A 20,472-nucleotide genomic window follows, 5' to 3' on the forward strand; every position below is an offset into this window, starting at 1 on the left:
ATAGAAAATTAACATTATTTAGGTTGTAATATATTTTTGTTTATTTTGTTAAATATTTCCTAACTACATTTTAATCTGATTCTTGCTAAACAGTTTGACATTTTTGGTCTATCATGATAGGAAATTAGGAAAAGGGGAAGATTTTGGGGTGGAGGGTACGGTTAGATAATGAGGTTGGTTCTGGACATGTTGAGTTTAAGATGTCTGGAAGATATACAGTTCAAGATGACCAATAGAAGTCTCGTCATTTAGTCTGAAAATTCTTTGCTTTATAGGTGTAATATATGGTTCAATCCTGATACAAAGTTATATGACTCCTCACTGATTGGCTAAGTCTTCAATTGGATGGTCTTTTATTAAGTATCTAATCTGTCCAAGACACTAGACATTAGGCACTAGGCAAGATGCTAGGGATACAAAGATGAAGAATAAGAACAAGGAACACTCAAACTACTAGGTCAGATACAACATGTATACAAACAAGGTGCAGATAATTTACTCCAAAAAAATCAAGGAATAGGGCAGCCAGGTGGCACAGTGGATAGAGCACCAGCCGTGAAGTCAGGAGGACCTGAGTTCAAATCTGATCTCAGATACTTAATGCTTCCTAGCTGTGTGACTCTAGGCAAGTCACTTACCCCAATAGCCTCAGAAAAAGAAAGGAAGAAAAGAAAAGAAGAAAAGAAAAGAAAAGAAAAGAAAAGAAAAGAAAAGAAAAGAAAAGAAAAGAAAAGAAAAGAAAAGAAAAGAAAAGAAAAGAAAAGAAAGGAGGAAAGGAGGAAAGGAGGAAAGGAGGGAAAGAAAGAAAGAAAGAAAGAAAGAAAGAAAGAAAGAAAGAAAGAAAGAAAGAAAGAAAGAAAGAAAGAAAGAAAGAAAGAAAGAAAGAAAGAAAGAAAGAAAAAGAAAGAAAGAAAGAAAGAAAGAAAGAAAGAAAGAAAGAAAGAAAGAAAGAAAGAAAGAAAGAAAGAGCTTAAGTAATATTAACAATAGCTAACATTTATATAGTATTACAAAGTGCTTCACAAATATGATTCTTTTGACCTTTACAATAACCCTAGGATCTAGATGCTATTATTATTCCCATTTTACAGTTGAAGAAAATGAGGTAAACTGGCCTTAAGTGACTTGCCTTGGGTGATACAGCTAGTAAATGCCAGATTTGAACTGCCTGACTTCAAGCCCTGCACTTCATTTATGGGGCCACCCAGCTATCTTACTTCCTGCCTAATGTCAACAAAATGTGGTAAATCAAGTGACAAATTTGAAGTCAGAAAGAATTGGGATTGGAGTCTATTTGACATGTCCTAGCTATGTGGCCCTAGGCAAGAGATTTAAATTCTCTAGGCCCCCTTTTTCATCTGTAAAATAGAGATAATAGCTATAAACTTTACATAGTAAAGTTGTTGGGAGGATCAAATGAGATAAAATGTATTTAAGGGGCTTTGGAAATCTGAAAGCACTTTATATAAACATCAGTTATTGTTATTCTCTCTCACCTAGATTATTGACCTAAACTGAAAGTAGCCCTCCTGAACAGCAATGAACAACACAAATGCTAAGCACATATGAGAAAAATTACCAAAAAAATCAAAAGTATCATACCAGAACATGTTCTAAAATGGCAAATGACTTAAGCAGCTGTGGGACTCTAAAATAAACTTTGCTTTTTTAGCATCCCTCCCACAGTCAAAGCAGCAGTCATCCCCACACCTAGTAATCACCACACCCAAACCACCTGAACATTTTGAGAATGATGAACAGAAGAAAATAACTCATCAGTTAAATTTCACATGGAGGAGCAGATTTTAAAAACATCTATGATTGTTTGTAAACACTGAGGCTAAGATCAACATGAAACTACCTAGTGCTAAATGTAGGGGCCATCCTGAGAAAACAACTAAACTGTGTGGAGCAGATGGTGCCTGAGTTTTGCAGTATGCCCTTGCTGTTAATTTGCTTCAGAGAGTCAGTCATGTGTTGAATCAAGTCGTAAATGACTTGGACAGATGGGCAGAGACAGAATCTAGTGTAATGAGTCTTGACTAGGCACAGCTCTACACTAGAAGTCATTTGGGAATTGACTGGTTGAACTGTGAGCTTGATTTCCATTCTCTGATAGGGTTGGGAAATAGAGATTATAAATGCAGAATCCCATTGTCCCATCAACTCTGAACTCACAGTGCCTACTAGCTTGACGTGATGGGTACTTTCTTGGTCTGCTTTGAGGTTATTTCCTATTTTGAACTGAGACTTGAGATACAGATCTGATCTTACTTTTATATGAATTGGGATAAGCTATTATTTTCTCTGTGCTTTCATTTCCTTATTCATAAAATTGGAATAATGAAAAATGTACGCTTACTCTCACCACGAATATATGTTATAAATATACAAAGGAGACTGCAAGACAATTCTAAGTGAAAAAAATCTATAAGGAAAGTAGGGAGAAGGGAAGGGAAGAAGAAAAGGAAAGGAAAAAAGAATTGGTTTTTCAGTTTCTAGGAAACTTGACTTAATTCAAACACAAATATCCCATATCAAAGGGTTTCAAAAGTACAAGGGACATTAAAGATCATCTAGTCTAAGTGTTCTTAACCTCGGATCTGTGAACTTGTTTTTAAAAATATTTTGATAACTGTATTTTAATACAGTTGGCTTCCCTTGTAAATTTATATATTTTATTTTATGTATTTAAAAACACAATTCTGAAAAGGGGTTTATAGGCTCACAGACACTGCCAAAAGGGTCAATGAAAAGATTAAGAATCCCTTACCTAGGCTAACAGACTATATACACATGCACATGCACACATTTTACAAATGAGGAAACAAGCTAAGAAAGGTTAAGTCACTTATCCAAGATCAAACAGCTAGAAATAGCAGAGCCAGCATTTGAAAACAGGTCCTCTCACTCTTAATTCAATCCTTTATTTTCACTCTATCAGTCTCCTTGATTTCTCATTGCATTCGATGCCTGATTATATAGAAGCAGAAATCCTAAGGCAGAAAGAAAGAGGAAGTATAGGGCTAAGGCTGCAGGAGAGATTCCAAGGAGGTTCAAGGGAGCCATGTGAGAGAATCTGGCACTTAAATGGCTACCCAGATTTGGGTACACTCATTAATACTATTACCTTCTCCCAAATGTTTATATTTTACTTTTGTCTTTTCCATTACCATCAGCTAATGGAGGCAGATGGAAGTTACTTCTCTTACCTATGAGTAGCTAGGTCTATTGCTAAAACATCGAAGCCAATTTTCTTCAAGACTATCTCTATGGAAAGGGAATTGGCTACAACATTCCTATCATTTACAAATCTGAATGGAAGGAATTGAGTTTTGTAATTCAATTCCCCTTTCCCAACAGGGCCTTAATTAACTGATCTATGGGGTATAGTACAAGATATATCCAGGAAAGATAGACTTCATTGAATAAATCAGGAAGAAATGGGCATCCCAACTCACCCAACCACTGTCCAAGAAGACTTTAAAAACTGGTAGTAAAAAGTTTTACCTCTTTGTTTTCATAGATTTGCAGCGCAAAGTCATTTTTAACCACAATGTATCTGTCCTTCCATTTCTTTAGGTCATCTGCAAAATGGGATAGCTCTCCTTCATACAAGACTGTCTCTGTATCCAAGGGTGGCTAAAAGAAAATTAATACAATTAGCTCTTCTTTGCTGATTTATCATAAGCTTTATATTATTCATCAATATGGATAAGGAGACATACTTTTCAGCTATTTACATTTTAATAAAAGAATTTCAATGCATAAACTGAAATAATAGCTTTTGAGTCACTCTCTCTAAATCTCCATCTGGATTCTTTATTTGTTTAGTCGATCCTATTCACTATTGTTTCTAATTTTTTACAATTATAAAAAATGTTGCTATGAAAATCATGAATAGATATCTTCTTTTTTACTTTTTATACTATTTCCAAAACATCTTCTAAAAACAATGAAATTACTGGATAGAAGGATGTGGGTGGGAGGAAGAAAGAAAGGAGAGGTGTTAAGCTTTTATTGCATACTTTTCAATTGCCAGTAAGCATAGTTTCATTTTTTGTATTTGTATCCCCAGCAAAATGTTTTGCACATAGTAAGTACTTAATAAATGCTTGTTGATGGATAGCTCTCCCAAAAGATTTTTTAACTTTGCAGTTCCAATAGCAATGAATGTTTATAACTGTTTCTTCACAAGTATAAGCAGTATTTTGCCAACTTAAATGGGAGTGAGATAGTACCTCGAAGTTGACTTAATTTGCATCTCTTTGATTATTAGGAAGTTATAATTAATTCTTGTGAAGCAAGGACTAAACTCTTTTCAAATTAAGCCTAGACTCAAGTTTAACAGAAATCTTAAAAGAAATTATCTTGTTCTCATGTTCTTTCTCTCTGTGTGTGTCTCTCCCTCTCTCTTCCCCTCTACCATGCTCATTTATTTTTTCTCTTTGCCATATATTAGATTAAGAAATCATATCAACTGAGTAAACAGACAGATTTTCAGTTGATTATCCTTTTTGTTTAACCATACACAATATGCCTTGTTCATATAAACTCAAATGAATGACTAACCCTTCACTTTTTTTTTTTTCTAATTCATTATCTTACACAAAATTGTGGGTCTACTGCATTTTACATATTATGTTGCAGGGTTGTTTTTTTTAAAATCTTGTATCACAAGATCATAGAGTTAGAATTGAAAACTGATCCAGAGGTCATGTAATTCAACTCCCTCATTTAACAATCAAGGAAACTGAAGCACAAAGAAATGAAGTGACTTCAACAAATCTCACTGGTGAGAAGCAGCAGAGTGGGGAATCAGATCTAGATTCTCCCCAGTGAACCACAAGTTATCCAATCTATCCCTTTACCTCCAAGTTGAATTTTTATCTAAATCATTCTAAATAACTGGCATGTAATCCTAGTTTAAATATCACTTGGGGAGAAAATCCTCTCCCCTTCCCTAATTTTAATGTTTAAAGGCTCTTGTTACCTTACCAACTATTATTTGTTAACTACAGATTAAACAATATCCTTTTTGGATTCATGAAAGGGCCAAAGGAAGTGCTCCTTCATTCTCCCTTGGAGGAAAAAGCCCTCATGTCTAAGGCAGAAGCTGAACTTATAACTCTATAGGGACATCAATCAGTCTCCAGGGATGTCAGCCTAGCTGAAATTCTACATCAAAACAAGACTCAATAAGCGTTTACGGTCATGGGTTATGAATATAAATGAAAAAGGGAAAAGGGGCATATAGTCTATTTGTATTCAAGGGATTGGAATAGAAACCCAGGGGAATCTATCACCAAAATGAAAATCCTAATAGTTTTGAGGCACTGAAACCTTGACATTTTTACTAACGTTCTACATAGCAATGCAAATTTCCTGATATCAAACCATCAAAATGAAAAATATATATATATGTGTGTAATGAAAATGGAAGAGTGCCATTTTTCTTTTTATATGGGTAACTCTGTCAGCAGGAAATCATATGCTCTGGCTTCCAGACAGATTATGTTGCTGTCTTCCTGGACTCTAAACAATTTTAGGACAAATCCTTATTTTATCTGCTATTCAAGTTATTGGTTATTTCAAAGACAGAGGGAGACATGAAAGTTTCCCTAGTGGCAAATGTAGATATATGAAAGGGAAGACCAAGGAACTATTCCTAGAAATAGCATTCTATGAACATTTCCCCAAGATTTGGGTTACCTTGGTTTTTAAGAACTGGGACCTCAGGTCTTTATGCTGTTCAACTTCATTCCAGACATCATTGTAGAAAGCCACAGAATATTGGCGACGATAATGGGGACTGAAGTTTTTGATAGCGGCTTCAGTTTTACCTGGGGGGGGAGGTAAAAAGAAAAATTATAATTCATATAACATCTTCCACAGCTTCTAGCATAGACAAGGTCATACAGGTCAAGTAATAAATTATAAAGTAACCCTCCTTCTTCCTTCCCAGCTACCTGTCAGATGCACCTAAAGTTAAAAGGTAAGATGTAAAGTTTCTTCCTAGACCTAGCCAGGGAGAACTTAAAAAGCACCTGCCCAATGACATTTTCTAAGTTGATCTGACTACAGATGGAAGATTGGATGTATAATGGAGTGGTTTTTGCCATTTCCTTCTCTATGTCATTTTACAGATGAAGAAACTGAGGCAAAAAGGAATAAGTGACTTGCCCAGAGTCACACAGCTGGAGAGTATCTGAGGTTGGATTCGAACTCATGGAGATGAGTTTTCCTGACTACAAATCCAGTGCTACCATTAGTTACCCTTTTCAATCTAAGAAGAAACACATATAAAACAACTTTCTATTAACCAAAGTTTGCCTGCTGACCTATTTTTAACCACCTAGAGAGAAAAAAATTGTTAAAGAATTCAATCATTATCATTTTTTAAGTTTAGGAAAAGTAAGATAAAATTATAATATTACCAGTATAGTAGCTTATGGATCTAACAATAATACCCAGCATTCATATATTGCTTTAAAAATTTTAAATATATATACATTATATATAATATAGACACATATAACAAATATATTGTATAATATATATTCTCTCATTTGATCCTTACAACAAACTCTGTGAAACATGTGCTATCATTAACTCCTTATTACAGATGAAGAAACTGAGGCTGAGAAGTTATATGTCTTACCCAAGGTTACCAAACTAATGACTGAGGCAGAATTTCAGTTCAGGACTTCCTATCTCCAAGAGTAGCACTCTAGTGATCCTGCCATCTGCTGCCTCATATTGATTATCTCCCACTAGATTGAGTGTTTATTAAAGAAAGGGACTGCTTTTTGTTTTTTATTGTATCCCAGTGCTTGTATCAATGCCTAGTATAAAGTTGGTGTTTAATAATTGCTTGCTAGTTTTGTGACTTGACCAATAACAAATCACTGACCAATTTCCATTAACAAGCAGGAATGTCCAAGTACCCCAAGAACAGCAGTGAACCTCTCTTACCCTGATCACTGGGCCCAGCTTCCAGACAGTCTATCCTCCCTATCCACCCTCCAAGTTATAACCTGGGGAATCAGCCTTTGCAGACATGAGACCTGGCAATTAATTGCCTCTTCAAATGCTGAAGACATGGAAAGGAAAGTTCTTGTCACCAAAATATTTGGCACTGTGAAATGGTTTAATATCAAAAATGGATATGGTTTTATTGATGGAAATATTTTAAAATATGCATTTCCTTTAGTAGGCTATTACACACTAAGGAACATGAGTTGGATGGTGCTTTATAAAACCTCCTCTATATGATGTCTTTCCCTATTAGAATATGAGTGCCTCGAGAACAAAAACAGTCTTCCCTCCATTTGTTTCCCCAGAGTTTGACACAATGCCTTGCACATAGTAAATGCTAATTTTTTTTCATTTATTCACTTATCAATGTGAGTGACAGAGTGAAAAGACTTGAGTTTGAATCCTGACTTAACATCTACTATCATTATGATTTTGGACAAGTCATTTACCCAATCTGAAACTTAATTTTCTCATCTGTAAAATAGAACCCATCTCATAGCATTGTTGTCAAGATCAAATGAGATGATATATGCAGAGAATTGTATCCATTTTAGCAATAATTATTCTCCAACTCATAGGATTGCTTTTAGCACTCCAAAGCAACAGAAAATGAGTTGTTATTATTGAAGTTATGGTGAAGTTATATATTCCATAATGACGGAGGAGTAGGTTCAGAGGAAAGCATTGGACTTGGAGTCAGAAAAGACCTAAATTTATCTCTCCCCTTTTGCCTTTATTACTAATCTCAAGCATTTATTAAATGTCTGATCCTGTGTACCAGGAAAAAGAAAAGTGATTTAGCTCCTGCCCTCAAGGAGTTCACAATTTCTTGTCAGAAGAACTGGGCCAGGTTATGAATCCTTTCAAGTTCAGTTGGAAGGCCAAATGTATGCTTGCTAAAAAAAGATTATTTTATGAGGAACTCACACAAGACAAGTGCTCACAAGATAGTCAGAAAAAGCCACACAAGGACAGTCTTCCAGTCTCTCTTAAGAACTTTAGAGTTAATTGTATGACATAAGAGACACTGGTACAGGACCGCCCAGCATGGTGTGCCCTCCTCAAAGATGCAAAGCAGAATTGAATTAGCTCAGAAAAAGCATGAGATGTGCAAAGCTACAGAAGCCACCCCAGATGTTCAAAGGGACTCGTGTCCAAACTGTGGCAGAGCATTCCAGGCTCTTACCGATCAGCCACAGGTCAACTATAACCCAACTCCAACATAGTGATGTCTTTGAGAATGAAGGACAACAACCAACCAACCAGTTTTCTAGCCCATAAAATGGGCATTTAAAAATCAAGTTATTGACTTTATAGAGATGTCACAAAAATTAAATTATATAAAGTACAGGAAAGCTCTTTGGACATTATGAAGTGCCTTATAAATGTAAGTTATTATTATTTTAATCCTATGATACTTATTCCTTCACATTTCAAACATAACACACACTATGCAAAAATATAAAGCTTTGAATAGAGAGGCAGGAAGCCTGAAAGCTCAAGCTTTGTCATAAAATATCTATGTGAACTCCCATAAACCACTTTCCTTCTCTAGGCATCAATTCCCTCATCTATGAAATGGGAATTGTAATCCCCGTAGCATCTATCTCACAGTCATTATCATAATACTCAGAAGAAAACTACTATACATAGGAAGTACTTTGCAAACTTTAAAATGATATGTAAATGTAGTTATTATTATCTCAGCTCAAGCTCTTGGGTATGCAAACAAGTAAATAAGACCCTCTCCCTGAGCAGTGGGGTTAGAAAACTAATGAGACCTGTGCATAAGAGGATGGTGAGGCGGTTGCTGCCTTGAAATTCTTTGCAATAGAATTTTTTTTTTAAAGATACTTTCTTTCATGAGAACTTGATTTCATCAGCCTAATCTTTGAAGAGGCTCAAACCAAACCTACTGTGCCAACAGACCTTTTGTTTCCAGATTACACACAGCAGTCAGGGGACAAAGGGATGGAGTTTAACATGCCAGTGAGATCCTGTTGGAGTTCCCGAAACAAACGCAGTGTTCTAATACTGTACAAAGAGAGAGTAAATTGAACAACTCTCCTGGCTAGCAGATAACATAATAAGAATCACAGGGCTTAAATTTATGAGTCAGCTTTGGGGACTTGCAAAACCCCCAGTGAAAGAGAGTCCTTAGTCCATAAATATCCCCAATATAAGTAATTCTTAATTTGCACATGGGCAATTAGGCCTTGGGCTATTTATGAGAGAGAAGAGGATTCTGGCTTATTCCCTCAACAAAATGCTATTTACTTCTCCTATTTGTGATAGGGGTTAATAATGATTACTTATAAGGCATATTAACATCCACTAATAATAGGTTCCCTAGAAATCCAAATAAAAGCTACTATAATTTTGCTCAACCCAGCTTTTATTTGCTCTGCAGATTTACAGTATTGCTATTAGTATTTGCATAATACTTTTTACAGACTCAACAGCTTTATCATCATTTAATTGGCCAGTGTTTTTTATTGGCTTTTAGATTGTGCAGAGGCAATAACATTCTCTCACCATTTGGGCGATTCTCCTGAAAGAAAATGAGAATAAGAATCTTCCTGGAGCACGCCCAAGAATGAGAATGAATCACACTTCAGAAACAGAGAAACAGTACCAAGATATGCACTGTTTGTGCCTTCTGAGGTCCAGGCAACTGTTTTGTCTACCCCAAGAGAAGCCTGCAGGTGTTTGATGTGGCTTCTAAGATGTTTGCAAACATTTAGGATGAAAGACTATTCTGTTTTGTAGAGACTAGAACTCTGATGAGGAACTTGATTTCCTGTACCTATTATAAAGTCTTAGTCAGGAATGGTTGACTAAGGGGAGGCGGGGCTGTCTGCATGCCAGTTGGTTTAATTGTTCTGGTTTTTTTCCATCCATGTGACAAAAGAATCCAGAAACAGGATTACTGCATGGAGTAACCATCACCTCACCAAACAATAAGTAGGAGGTCAGAATTGCATAATGTGATTAACCCAACAACTGGCTACAATACATGAATGAAAAAGGTTTTACTAGGAGGCAAGGAATCACACAGGTGGAAAGATAAAAGAGCCCTGGAACCCAGAGAAACCCAAATCTGTTCTGATGCTTACTGCTTATGTGACTTGGATAACTTTCATAATTTCTCTGGACCTCAGTTTCTTCATCTGTAAAATAAGGAAGTTTGGACTATATGATCTCTGAGGAGTCTTCCAGCTGTAGAAATTTGATTCAGGGGAAGGGAAAAAAAAGTCCCCAACGTATGAAAATTTGAGAATAAACCTACCTCTGAAGCTAAGTGGTATTCTAAAGACTAGGCCTAGAGCCAGAAAGTCATTAATTTTTTTTTTCACTTGCTCAGGGTCACACAGGTAGAAAGTGTCTTAGGCTAGATTTGAACTCAGAAAAATTAATCTTCCAGATTCAGCACTCTATCCACTGTGCTACCTAGCTGCCTTTAAGAGTTAGGAAGGAGTTCTAATATGATCTCAGAAACACTACTTGGGTGTCACATCATTTCTATTTGCCTCAGTTTCCTCAATTGCAAAATGGATTTAATAATAGTATCTGGCATTTCCCAGACTGTTGTGAGGATCAGATGAGATAATATTTGTAAAGCACTTAGCACAGTGTCTAGCACTTAATACATATAAATATTTATTTCCTTCCTTTCCTTTCTTCCTAGGGCAGGAGTAATCATAAGGTTAATCATAAGGCTGTACCTCGTACTAGGATAGAATTGTTTGTCAGGTTATATGATCTGGCTAAGGCTAAGCAGAAAGGTTTACTGGGAAAAGATAAAATGGAGAAATTAGTTCATAGAGATTTCAGTGAGTGCAAAGAATAGCTCCATTTTGGATTTTCAGACCAAAGCAAAAAAAAGCAGTGCAGAGGAAAGTGGGACCCAGAAAACTTTGTTTCCTCAGAGACAACATTGTTCTAGCTTGATCTAAATGTAGAATTTTTGAGGAAGGACCAAAAAAAAAAAATTGGCCAGATTTTTTGGGGGAGGGAGATCATCACCAATTAGCCTGTTATAAGGCTGGTTAAAAAGTTAAAATTGCATTAACTCAGTTTAGGTAAGGGAGGAGAACTATAACTGTGATTTAGAGTGAGTATCACCCGGGATTCCCTTTCACTAATAGGATTGAGAGTACTTTATCTAAAATAATCTATTCAAACTCCTTAATTTCCCTGATAGAGACTTGGAGGATATGAATTGGAAAGCTACTTGACCAAAGTCACATAGGAAGTAGAAAAGCCACATTTGAATCCACATCTTCTAAGTCAATCAACTAATATTAATTCTTTGAACATTTCTCAAATATCAGGCACTGCTTGATGTTTTAGAGCCAGCTAGATGGTGCAATGCATAGAGTACTGAACCTGAATTCAGAATCATCTCAACTCTAAATCAGGCTCAAATACTGACTAGCTTATGTGTCTGGGCAAGTCACCTAACCTCTGCCTGTCTTAGTTTACTCATCTATAAAATGGGAATAACAGTAGCCCCTGACTCCCAGGGTTGTTGTGAGGATCAAATGAAAAACATTTGTAAAGTAGCAAGCACAATGCCTGGTACATAAGCTTAATAAATGCTTGTTTCCTTTCCTTCTGAGCACTAAGAATAAAGTAAAAAGAGTTCCTTCCAATAGGAAGGGAAGGGGAAGAAAAAAAAAATGGAATTCAAAAATTTACAAAAGTGAATTTGAGTAAAAGCAAGATTATATGATCACATTATTATGCATTTTCACCTTTTTTTTTTGTTTGCTTGCTTTTTCTTTCTCATGGCTTTTTCCTGTTTAGTCTGATTTTTCTTGAACAACATGACCAAAAAAACCTAAAGATATGTTTTAAAGTATTGTATATGTAAAACCTATATCATGTTGCTTTCTGTCTTGGGGAGGGGAAAGGTAAGGGAAGGAATAATTTTAGAACACAAAATCTTATAAAAATGAATGTTGAAAACTATCTTTACATATATTTGGAAAAATAAAATACTATTGAGGAAAAAAGTGAATGTTGAAAACTCCCTTTACATATAATTGGAAAAAACTAAATACTATTAAAGTGGGAAAATTTTTTTTAAAGAATTGAGAAAAAAAGTTCTTTTCTGTCTTCAAAGAGTTTATGTTCTAATGGGGAGACCTTAGATGCAACTTTTTTATATACAAAATACAAAAGAACAATAACAGCTAATATTTCTTTGACAATTTAACTAGATTTACAAAGAACTTTACAGATTAACTTTTTTTTTTTTAGCATTTATTCAAGTCAGGTTAAGCCAACCAACATTTATTAAGTAATTAGAATGTTCTAGGTACTGTACTAAGGCTAGGGATATCTATTCATTGATTTATTGATTGACTTAAAAGCAAAACATACAGTCCATATCCTTTCAAAGAGTTTTTTGGCAGCCTAAATGGGAGAAATGGGAGTGTAGACACTAGGTAAGGATAATCAGGTCCCAATAAGTCCCCAAAGTCTTCATTTTGAGCTATAAAAGAACTGCACTAACACTATTGGGACACCTTGTATACAAAAAAGAATGAAAGATACTTTGAATAGAGAAAGTATTGGTAGGGACTGAGAAGGGTCTACTGGAGTAGACAGAATTTGAACTTAGTTTTAACAACAGACATCTATTTGTGCAGAGGTAGGTGGGCAGGAAATAATTTAATTAGAGATCGTACCTGTCTTTGGAGAAGACTAGTTTTCTTGGGTAGTTTTAATGTTGTCCTACTGAGGAAATAATAACCGTAATTTAGATGGATAATCTAAAGGGCTCTTCCAGGACACAGGGCTGAACTGTCTTTGGGAAATTGCAAAGCTCATTGTCTATGGTAGGCAATAATCAGGCATATATATCTTGCAAGGGAAGAAACCAATGAGATGGATTAGCTAAATTAGCAAGGGAGACTCCCTAGCTTACAGAACAGAGACAGGATTGCAAGTCACTGAAAGCTGGGAATATTGATGAATTGCAGTCCCCTCATATGTAGGAAGCTAGAACAGGAAGGTTTCTCTGTTTCATGCATGACATGGGATTTGGTAGCCTAGCTCTCCACCCCTGTAAATTCTCATACATACATAAATCATACATATATGCAGGTATTTTACCACTTCCCAGCCCAATCTCCATGAAGAAAATGGGAGCCCAGAAAAGTTCTTAGTGATCCATTTAACCAAAGACAATTTTTGCATGATATCAAAATAAAGATCCAAGTCAAAGAGGCAACAACCATTCAGTATAAATGCCTGGCCAACCCCAACACATTATGTCAGCATACCAAGGAAGTGCTTGAAATGCTATAAAATTTAGTTATTAAAAGTAGGAGACCATTTGCCCAAAGATTTTCATCAACTTCTCAACTTCTCTCCTGCCACCCAAAAGATAGGCTTACAAAATGGAATCAAATATTCTCAGGCAGCATAAAAAGAAGAAAAAGACAAAAAATGGCATTTCAATATTCTCTTTCCTCTCTGTAACTTATATTGAACCAAAGTGAAAAGCAAAAATTACTTTGAAAAAAAGCAAAACTTCTATACCTTTGTCAGAGCTTCCACTAGTTAGCACAATAAGCTCCCCCCCTCCCCGAACAAAGATGATAAAGACCTTAAAATCAAGACCTAGGAGTCTTGAACAATATGATATCCAATCACACAGTACCCTAATCAAAGGCCTTCTTGTGGGAGAAGACCTTTAGTAATGAGGAGACAAAACCAGGTATTCAGGGAAAGACAGTGAGCAAAGAAAGGGAGGGGACCCAGAATATGGGGAGACCAAGAAGAGCCTGCTTACTGCAACATTTTCTGTAGAGCCAGTTCTATACTGCTCCACTCACAAGAGTTTTTCTTCATTCTACATAACCCACTCCAACAATCCCATGATTATAACAGTTCTGGATGTTCATATTTACATGCATTTCAAGAATATAGTACTAGTTGTATGGGTTGTTGTTTAGTTGATTACTTGATCTGATTCTTCATGATCTCATTGGGAGTTTTCGTAGCAAAAATACTGGAGTGGTTTGCCATTTTCTTCTCCAGTTCATTTTACAGATGGGAAAAATGAAGTAAACAGAGTTAAATGACTTGTCCTGGATCACACAGAGTTAGTATTTGAGTATTTGAGACTGATTTTGAAATCAGATCCTCTTGATTCCAGGCTCATACCAAGTATGTAGCAAATATCCAATTTATATAGCCTAAACAGAAACCAAATAGACATTAAAATCAATAAAAATGAGGATTCTTTCATGCCAGATTAAAAAATGTGACCCATTAGAAACTCACATAATGAAAAGAACAACGACTTTGAATACTGGCTTTGCTTCTTATTGTAACTTTGGGCAAGCCACTAAATCTATCTAGTCCCCAGTTCCCTCATATCTATAATGAAAAGATTGAATCAAATGGTTCCTAAATTCCCTTTCATTTCTGGATTTAAGAAAATAACCAGTCTAAGCCATTTGGTTTTGCACAAATCTTTAATGAATTTTTTATTGAAATGAATTTTTCAGGATCTATAGCATTTCTTCATTCTTATCCAAATTTAGTGAAATTTAATTCTTCTTTCTCAGCCCCTTCCCTGCACACCCCTCCACTGTTTGCTCCAGTCAGAGCCAAGTCCATACTTGGCTTGTTTGAAAAGACTGAGACGCAAGCACTGAAAAATGAAGTGTGTTTTGAAAAGATATTCTCATATTTTTCTCCCCCCAAAACAACGAAAACATATCAAATCTGACTAATTCAATTAGGAAGCTATTCAAGGACAAAGAAACAAGAAGATGAAAAGTTAACATTCAGACTCTGGAAACTTAAGTAAGTTCAACACAGATGGAGATTTCCCTTCCATTGGGGCTTACATCACTCTTCAGAGTAATTTCAGCTAAAGCTACAAAAATCCCCTTTAACAGCCATCTTTCACCAAAGGGAAAAAAAAATGACAAGCTCATCCTTAAAACAAGAGATGAGATGTTTTGGACCTTATTTTAAATACTAGGAGCCACTTCTATTTAAGATTAAGGCACAAAAATCTAATTAACTTCAAATGCTTCACCATGCCATTTCCAGGAACCCTAGATTCCCAAAGCCAACACAAACTGACAGATCCAACTACTTTGGACAGGCTTAGAATCAAGGTCCAGCAATGTTCTGGCTGTGTTCCTGGCTGCTCAAAGCTCGCTATCTCACTAACTTCAGGATAAAGACAAAGACAGAGAAAGAGAGAGAGAGAAAAGGAAGGAGGGAGAGAGAGTAAGAGTGTCTTCCCCACAGCAACCCTTTGCCATTCAACTCCTTGATGCATTAAAGTTAATGGAAATAGTAAGATTTCCTTCTAAAATGTGGGTCACAACTCCATATAGGGTTGCAAACCTGAATATGAGGGTTTTATCAGCAAATGGTTGATCTGTATACCTATTTTATATCCCTATGCCCAGGGTCATGAGTGGAAAAAGTTTAAGAAGTTCTGGAATAACAGTAACAGCAAGATTATGTGATGATCCACTATGATAGACTTACTCTTCTTCTCAGCAATACAGTGATCCAAAACAATTCCAGTAGACTTGGAATGGAAAAAGCCATCCACAAGAAAGACTATGGAGACTGGAAGCAGTTTGAAGAATACTATTTTGAGGAGTAGTTTTTCCCTTTTGTTCTTATTTTTCTTTCTCAAAATGACTATTATGGAAATATGTTTAAAATATTGTATACAAATGACCCATATAAGATTGCTTGCTGTCTTAGGGAGAAGGAAAGTTTAAGAGGGAGAGAGGAAAAATTTGCAACTCAGAATCTTACAAAAATGAATGTTGAAAATGATTTTTGCATGTAATTGGAAAAATAAAATACTATTAAAATGGGGGTAGGGGATAAGAAGCAGCAGTGGAATAGAGAGTGGGACCCGAAGTCCAGACAGAAAGATTTATTTTCAAATGTCACTTCTGAGATTTACAAATTATGTGACATTAAATCTTTTCCAATCGGTTTCATCAATTACAAAATAGTAATACTTACTTCATAGGCTTGTCTGAGCCTCAAATGAGACAGTATATGTAAAGTCCTACATAAATGTTAATTATTATACCAAAGAAGGCTGTGACACTGTCTTCTGGAAAGGAGGGAGTCCTCTGGCTCTCATTCTTAATGCTTTTCTTTGATTTTAAATTCTATTCCCTCAAAGTCTAACCCTTAGAACATAACAAGATCAGGCTCAAAGGTCAAGTCGAGGATTTTCCATACTGTTGGTTTATAAAAATAGATGGAAAAATTGCTTGGAAAATTGTTTATCAAAATCCACCCCTCCCCTTCTTCTTGACAGTCTGAAAATGTGGGAAGTGTTTGGGAATTGAGATAAGAGTGGTCCAAAGTCTCGAGAACATGACAGATTTGTATATTTTCTCATTCTTGGATATCCTTTTTATCCTCCTAGGTATCCAGCATTTCCAGGATGTTTTAAAACATGGTTAATCACCCTCCGTTTCATTGGCTTCCTTCAGGTCTCCAAAACAAAGTGTAGCTGGACTCCTCTGGGATGACATCATCCCTAATGCAGCTGATTTAAAGTTGTAGGTTCTAATCTTAGCTTTGTCCCCATTGTGCTGTTCTGTGACCCCGGAGAGAAAGGAATGCAAAGATTTGACCTTTCTGTGGCCCCGTTTTTATTTCTTGTAGAAGGGGAAAAACATTAACCAACCCCAAGAGTTATTGGGAGCAAAACAACACAAATGATTGTGAAGCTCTGCAAAATTAAATTGTAGAGGCTGTTTTATGAGCCTGAGCAAGGTGCTAAGACTTTCTTGTACTGTAATTTGTTTCATAACGTGCATACTAATGCTTTTGGAAAGCCAGTCAAATAATAGGTTAAGCTCACTGCCCCCAAACAAAATAGAGCTTGTTTTTATTGAGGTCACTGGGATATAACTTGTCATTATTATTTCATAATCCTGTTTCTTTACTGTTGACTTCGCCTGGATATTTTGACTGTTTCATTATAAAATTGTGTCCCATGGGGATGGTTACTGCCCAAGCAGCAACTGCCTAGGTTGGGAACCCACAGCAAAAGTGGCCCCAAGAAACAAACAAATCTCGAGAACTGGCATTTGCATTCATTTTGTATTTTCTTTCTTTGTACAAAATTGTATCTCTACTCATGGCCCGAGAATATAAGCTCTTTGGGGGCCTGGGCTATCTCTGCTAGCATGGCATAGTAAGGAGGGCACTCGGAGTGAGGAAGATCTGGGTTCAAATATATGACCCAGAACAAGACAGTTTTCTCACTTATAAAACTGTCCTTCAGTTTCCTCATTTATAAATGAGAAGTTTGGTCTAAATGGACTTTTAAACCCTTTACTGCCCAAATCTATTATCTTAGGATTTCATTTTTTTCCCCAAACATTTAACATTTGGTCTTGCACATTTTAATTTAATTTAATTTAATAAATGTTTAATTTGAATTATGAAGACTATATAAATATGAGCAATTATAATCATCAATTCTCCATGCTATCAGGTCTTCTTAACTTTTTTGTTTAGCATTCTGGTAAAGCCTGAGGACTCCTCAGAATAATGTTTTTAAGTTAAAAAAATATAAAATTACAAAGTGAGTCAATTATAGTGAAATATAATTTACAAAATATATATTTTTTTAAAGTAACTCATGATCCAACCACTCTGGAGAGCAATTTGGAACTATATCCAAAGGGTAACCACACTGCTCATTCCCTTTCAGCCACTACAAGAAGAGCATAAATAAGAGGAAAGAACCTATATGCAGAAAAATATTAATATCAGCTCTTTCTGAAGTGACAAAAAAAACTACAAATTGAGGAGAAGCCCATTAATTGGGAAATGGCTGGACAAGCTATGCTAGATGAATGCAATGAAATACTATTGTGCAATAAGAAATGAGGAACAGGTAGATTTCAGAAAACCTGGACTAACATAAACTGATGCTAAGTGAAATGAGCAGAACCTAGAAAACATTACATACAGTAATAGCAATATTGTGTAATGATCAAGTATGACTTAGTTCTTCTCAGGGGTACAACGATACAAGACAATAACAAGGATTCATGATGGAAAATGTTACCCACAGTCAAAGGAAGAACTAATGGACTCTAAATGCAGATCAAATCATACTATTTTCACTTTTCTTTCATTTCTTTTTCCTTTTGGTCTGTTTATTCTTTCACAACATGACTAATATGGAAATATATTTTATATGATTGCACATATATAGTCTACATTAAATTGTTTACTATTTTAAGAAGAAAGGGAAGGAAGAAGGGAAATATTTGGAACTCAAAATTTTATAAAAATGCATATTAAAATGTCTTTACATATAATTGAGGAAAATACAATGCTATTTTTAAAAGTTCATGGATTCTAGGTTAAGAACTCCAGCTTTAATTGGGAAAAAAAAAGTTTTGGCAATTGTCAGCGTTGTAAAATTACCCATGCAAATATCTGGTAAATAAAAACTATTATTATTTAAAAAAAAAAAACTCCAGCTTTGTATCTTGTGTGGGTGCAGGTGTGTTTTCCATATGAAGTGCATGTTGCAAATAGAAAGACAATGGGACCTGAATTAAAGAGGAGGAGAGTGAGCTGATTTGCTTTCAGGAAAGCTCCTCCCAGAAACAAAAGTCCATCTTATAACTGATATTCTATATCTTTTATTCTATGTCTGGGAGTCCTAGAACTTTATAATCTTTGAAGAATTAAAAATTAGTATAACAGGGACATCAATAGAAAATCACACCATTTGTGTAAGTAGGATGTAGCATTTAATTAAGGAACACTGAATAAGAACTGGAGTCACTGGGAAAATATAAAAATATAAAAGATGGATAGGTCACATGGCAGAGGTGAGAGATATGCTCCTGCACTCCACTGATTTGCTCATGATGTGAAAAGTCATTGAAAAAGAACCCCACAGCACAATGAATGTACTATTTTAGATGAACTTATGGAAAGCTAAGCCCAAGCTCTGCACAGGAGAAGCAGGTGTGAAGTTGCCATCTGTACCACTAGAGAAAACATCTACTATCAAGAAATCCAAGACTCATTTGAGTTTCATGAGGGAATAAACAACCCCTACTTACATCAAAGATTGTGCTAATTCAAGAAAGAATAAAAGACATTCTTGTCTAACTCTCTCCTTTTATACAAAAGGAAACTAAGGCAAAGAGACAAAATGAGATGATTATAGACACAGTGGCAGAGCCAGTATAAGAAAGTCATAACTTTATTATATCACTTATATAGAATTTTATGTGGTACAGTTGATTTATTTAATATTTCCACCAATTACATTCAAAATAAAATTTGCATTTGTTTTTAAAATTTTTTTAAATTCTAGATTCTCTCCCTTATCCCCACCCACAATTAATAAACCACAGGTGAAGTTATGCAAAACATTTCTATAAAAGTCGAGTTGTGAAAGAAAACAGATTTCTTACCCTAATGAAAATAAAAACCTTCAAGAAAAATTAAGTTTAAAAAGAGAGAGAAAGAGAAAGTGAGAATGTGTCAATCTGTATTCAAATACAAACAGTTCTTTCTCTGGGTATGGACAGGATTTTTCATCATAAGCCCTTCAGAGTAGTCTTAGATGATTGTATTACTGAGAATAGCAAAGTCATTTATATCTGGTCATCTCAGAACATTGCTATTACTTTGTATATAGTACATTTTATATTGCTTGAGTTCATAGAGGACTTTCCAGGTTATTTTTTTCCTAAGAGCATTCTGCTCATATTTCCCATAGAATAATAATATTCCACCACAAACACATACTTTAGTTTATTGAGCCATTTTCCAATTGATTGGCATCCCCTCAATTTCCAATGTTTTCACCCTGAGAAGAGAGCTGTTATGAATATTTTTTGTGCATATAGGTCATTTTCCTTTCTTTTTCCTTGAATCTCTTTTGGGATTCATGCCTAGTAGTAGTATTGTTAGGTCAAAGGATTTGCATGAATTTATAGCCCTTTGTACACAAATCTTTTGATCATTTATCAATTGAGGCATGGCTTTTATTTTTTTAATATAAATTTGATTCAGTTCCCTCAATGTTTGAGAAATTTGCTTTGAAATTCTTTCTACTATTACTATTGCTAACTGTATTTCTACCCCTCCCCCAACATTTATTCTGTCTTTCCTTTCACTCTGTCGCTCCTTAAGAATTGTTTTGGTATTGACCACCTCCTCTCCCAATATATCCCCTTTTCTAATCATCCCCCTTCCCATAATACATTTCTCTCCTATTTTCTTGCAGGGTAAGATGGATTTCTAGACCCCTATTGAACATGTATGTTATTCCCTCTTTGAGCCAATTCTGCCCCTCCACTATAAAAGCTTTCTCTTGCCCCCTTTTAATTTTTTTGATAGTAGGGACTTTTATTTTTTGCCTTTTTTTCTTTT

The 20,472-nt window shown here is 35.4% G+C and overlaps 1 protein-coding gene across 1 annotated transcript in view; it reads right to left on the reverse strand.

Annotated features, from left to right (window-relative positions):
- The window catches only part of NIBAN1 (niban apoptosis regulator 1), a 192,261-nt gene that overhangs the window by 106,089 nt on the left and 65,700 nt on the right, over positions 1–20,472 (reverse strand). Inside the window, exons 2-3 of the mRNA XM_074308582.1 lie at positions 5,713–5,843; positions 3,511–3,642 (exon numbers count right to left, since the gene is read on the reverse strand). Coding sequence (XP_074164683.1) covers positions 3,511–3,642; positions 5,713–5,843 — 263 coding nt within the window. The remainder of the gene's footprint in view (positions 1–3,510; positions 3,643–5,712; positions 5,844–20,472) is intronic.

Source organism: Sminthopsis crassicaudata, chromosome 4 (genome assembly GCF_048593235.1).
Source record: "Sminthopsis crassicaudata isolate SCR6 chromosome 4, ASM4859323v1, whole genome shotgun sequence".
NCBI classification, from domain to species: domain Eukaryota; kingdom Metazoa; phylum Chordata; class Mammalia; order Dasyuromorphia; family Dasyuridae; genus Sminthopsis; species Sminthopsis crassicaudata.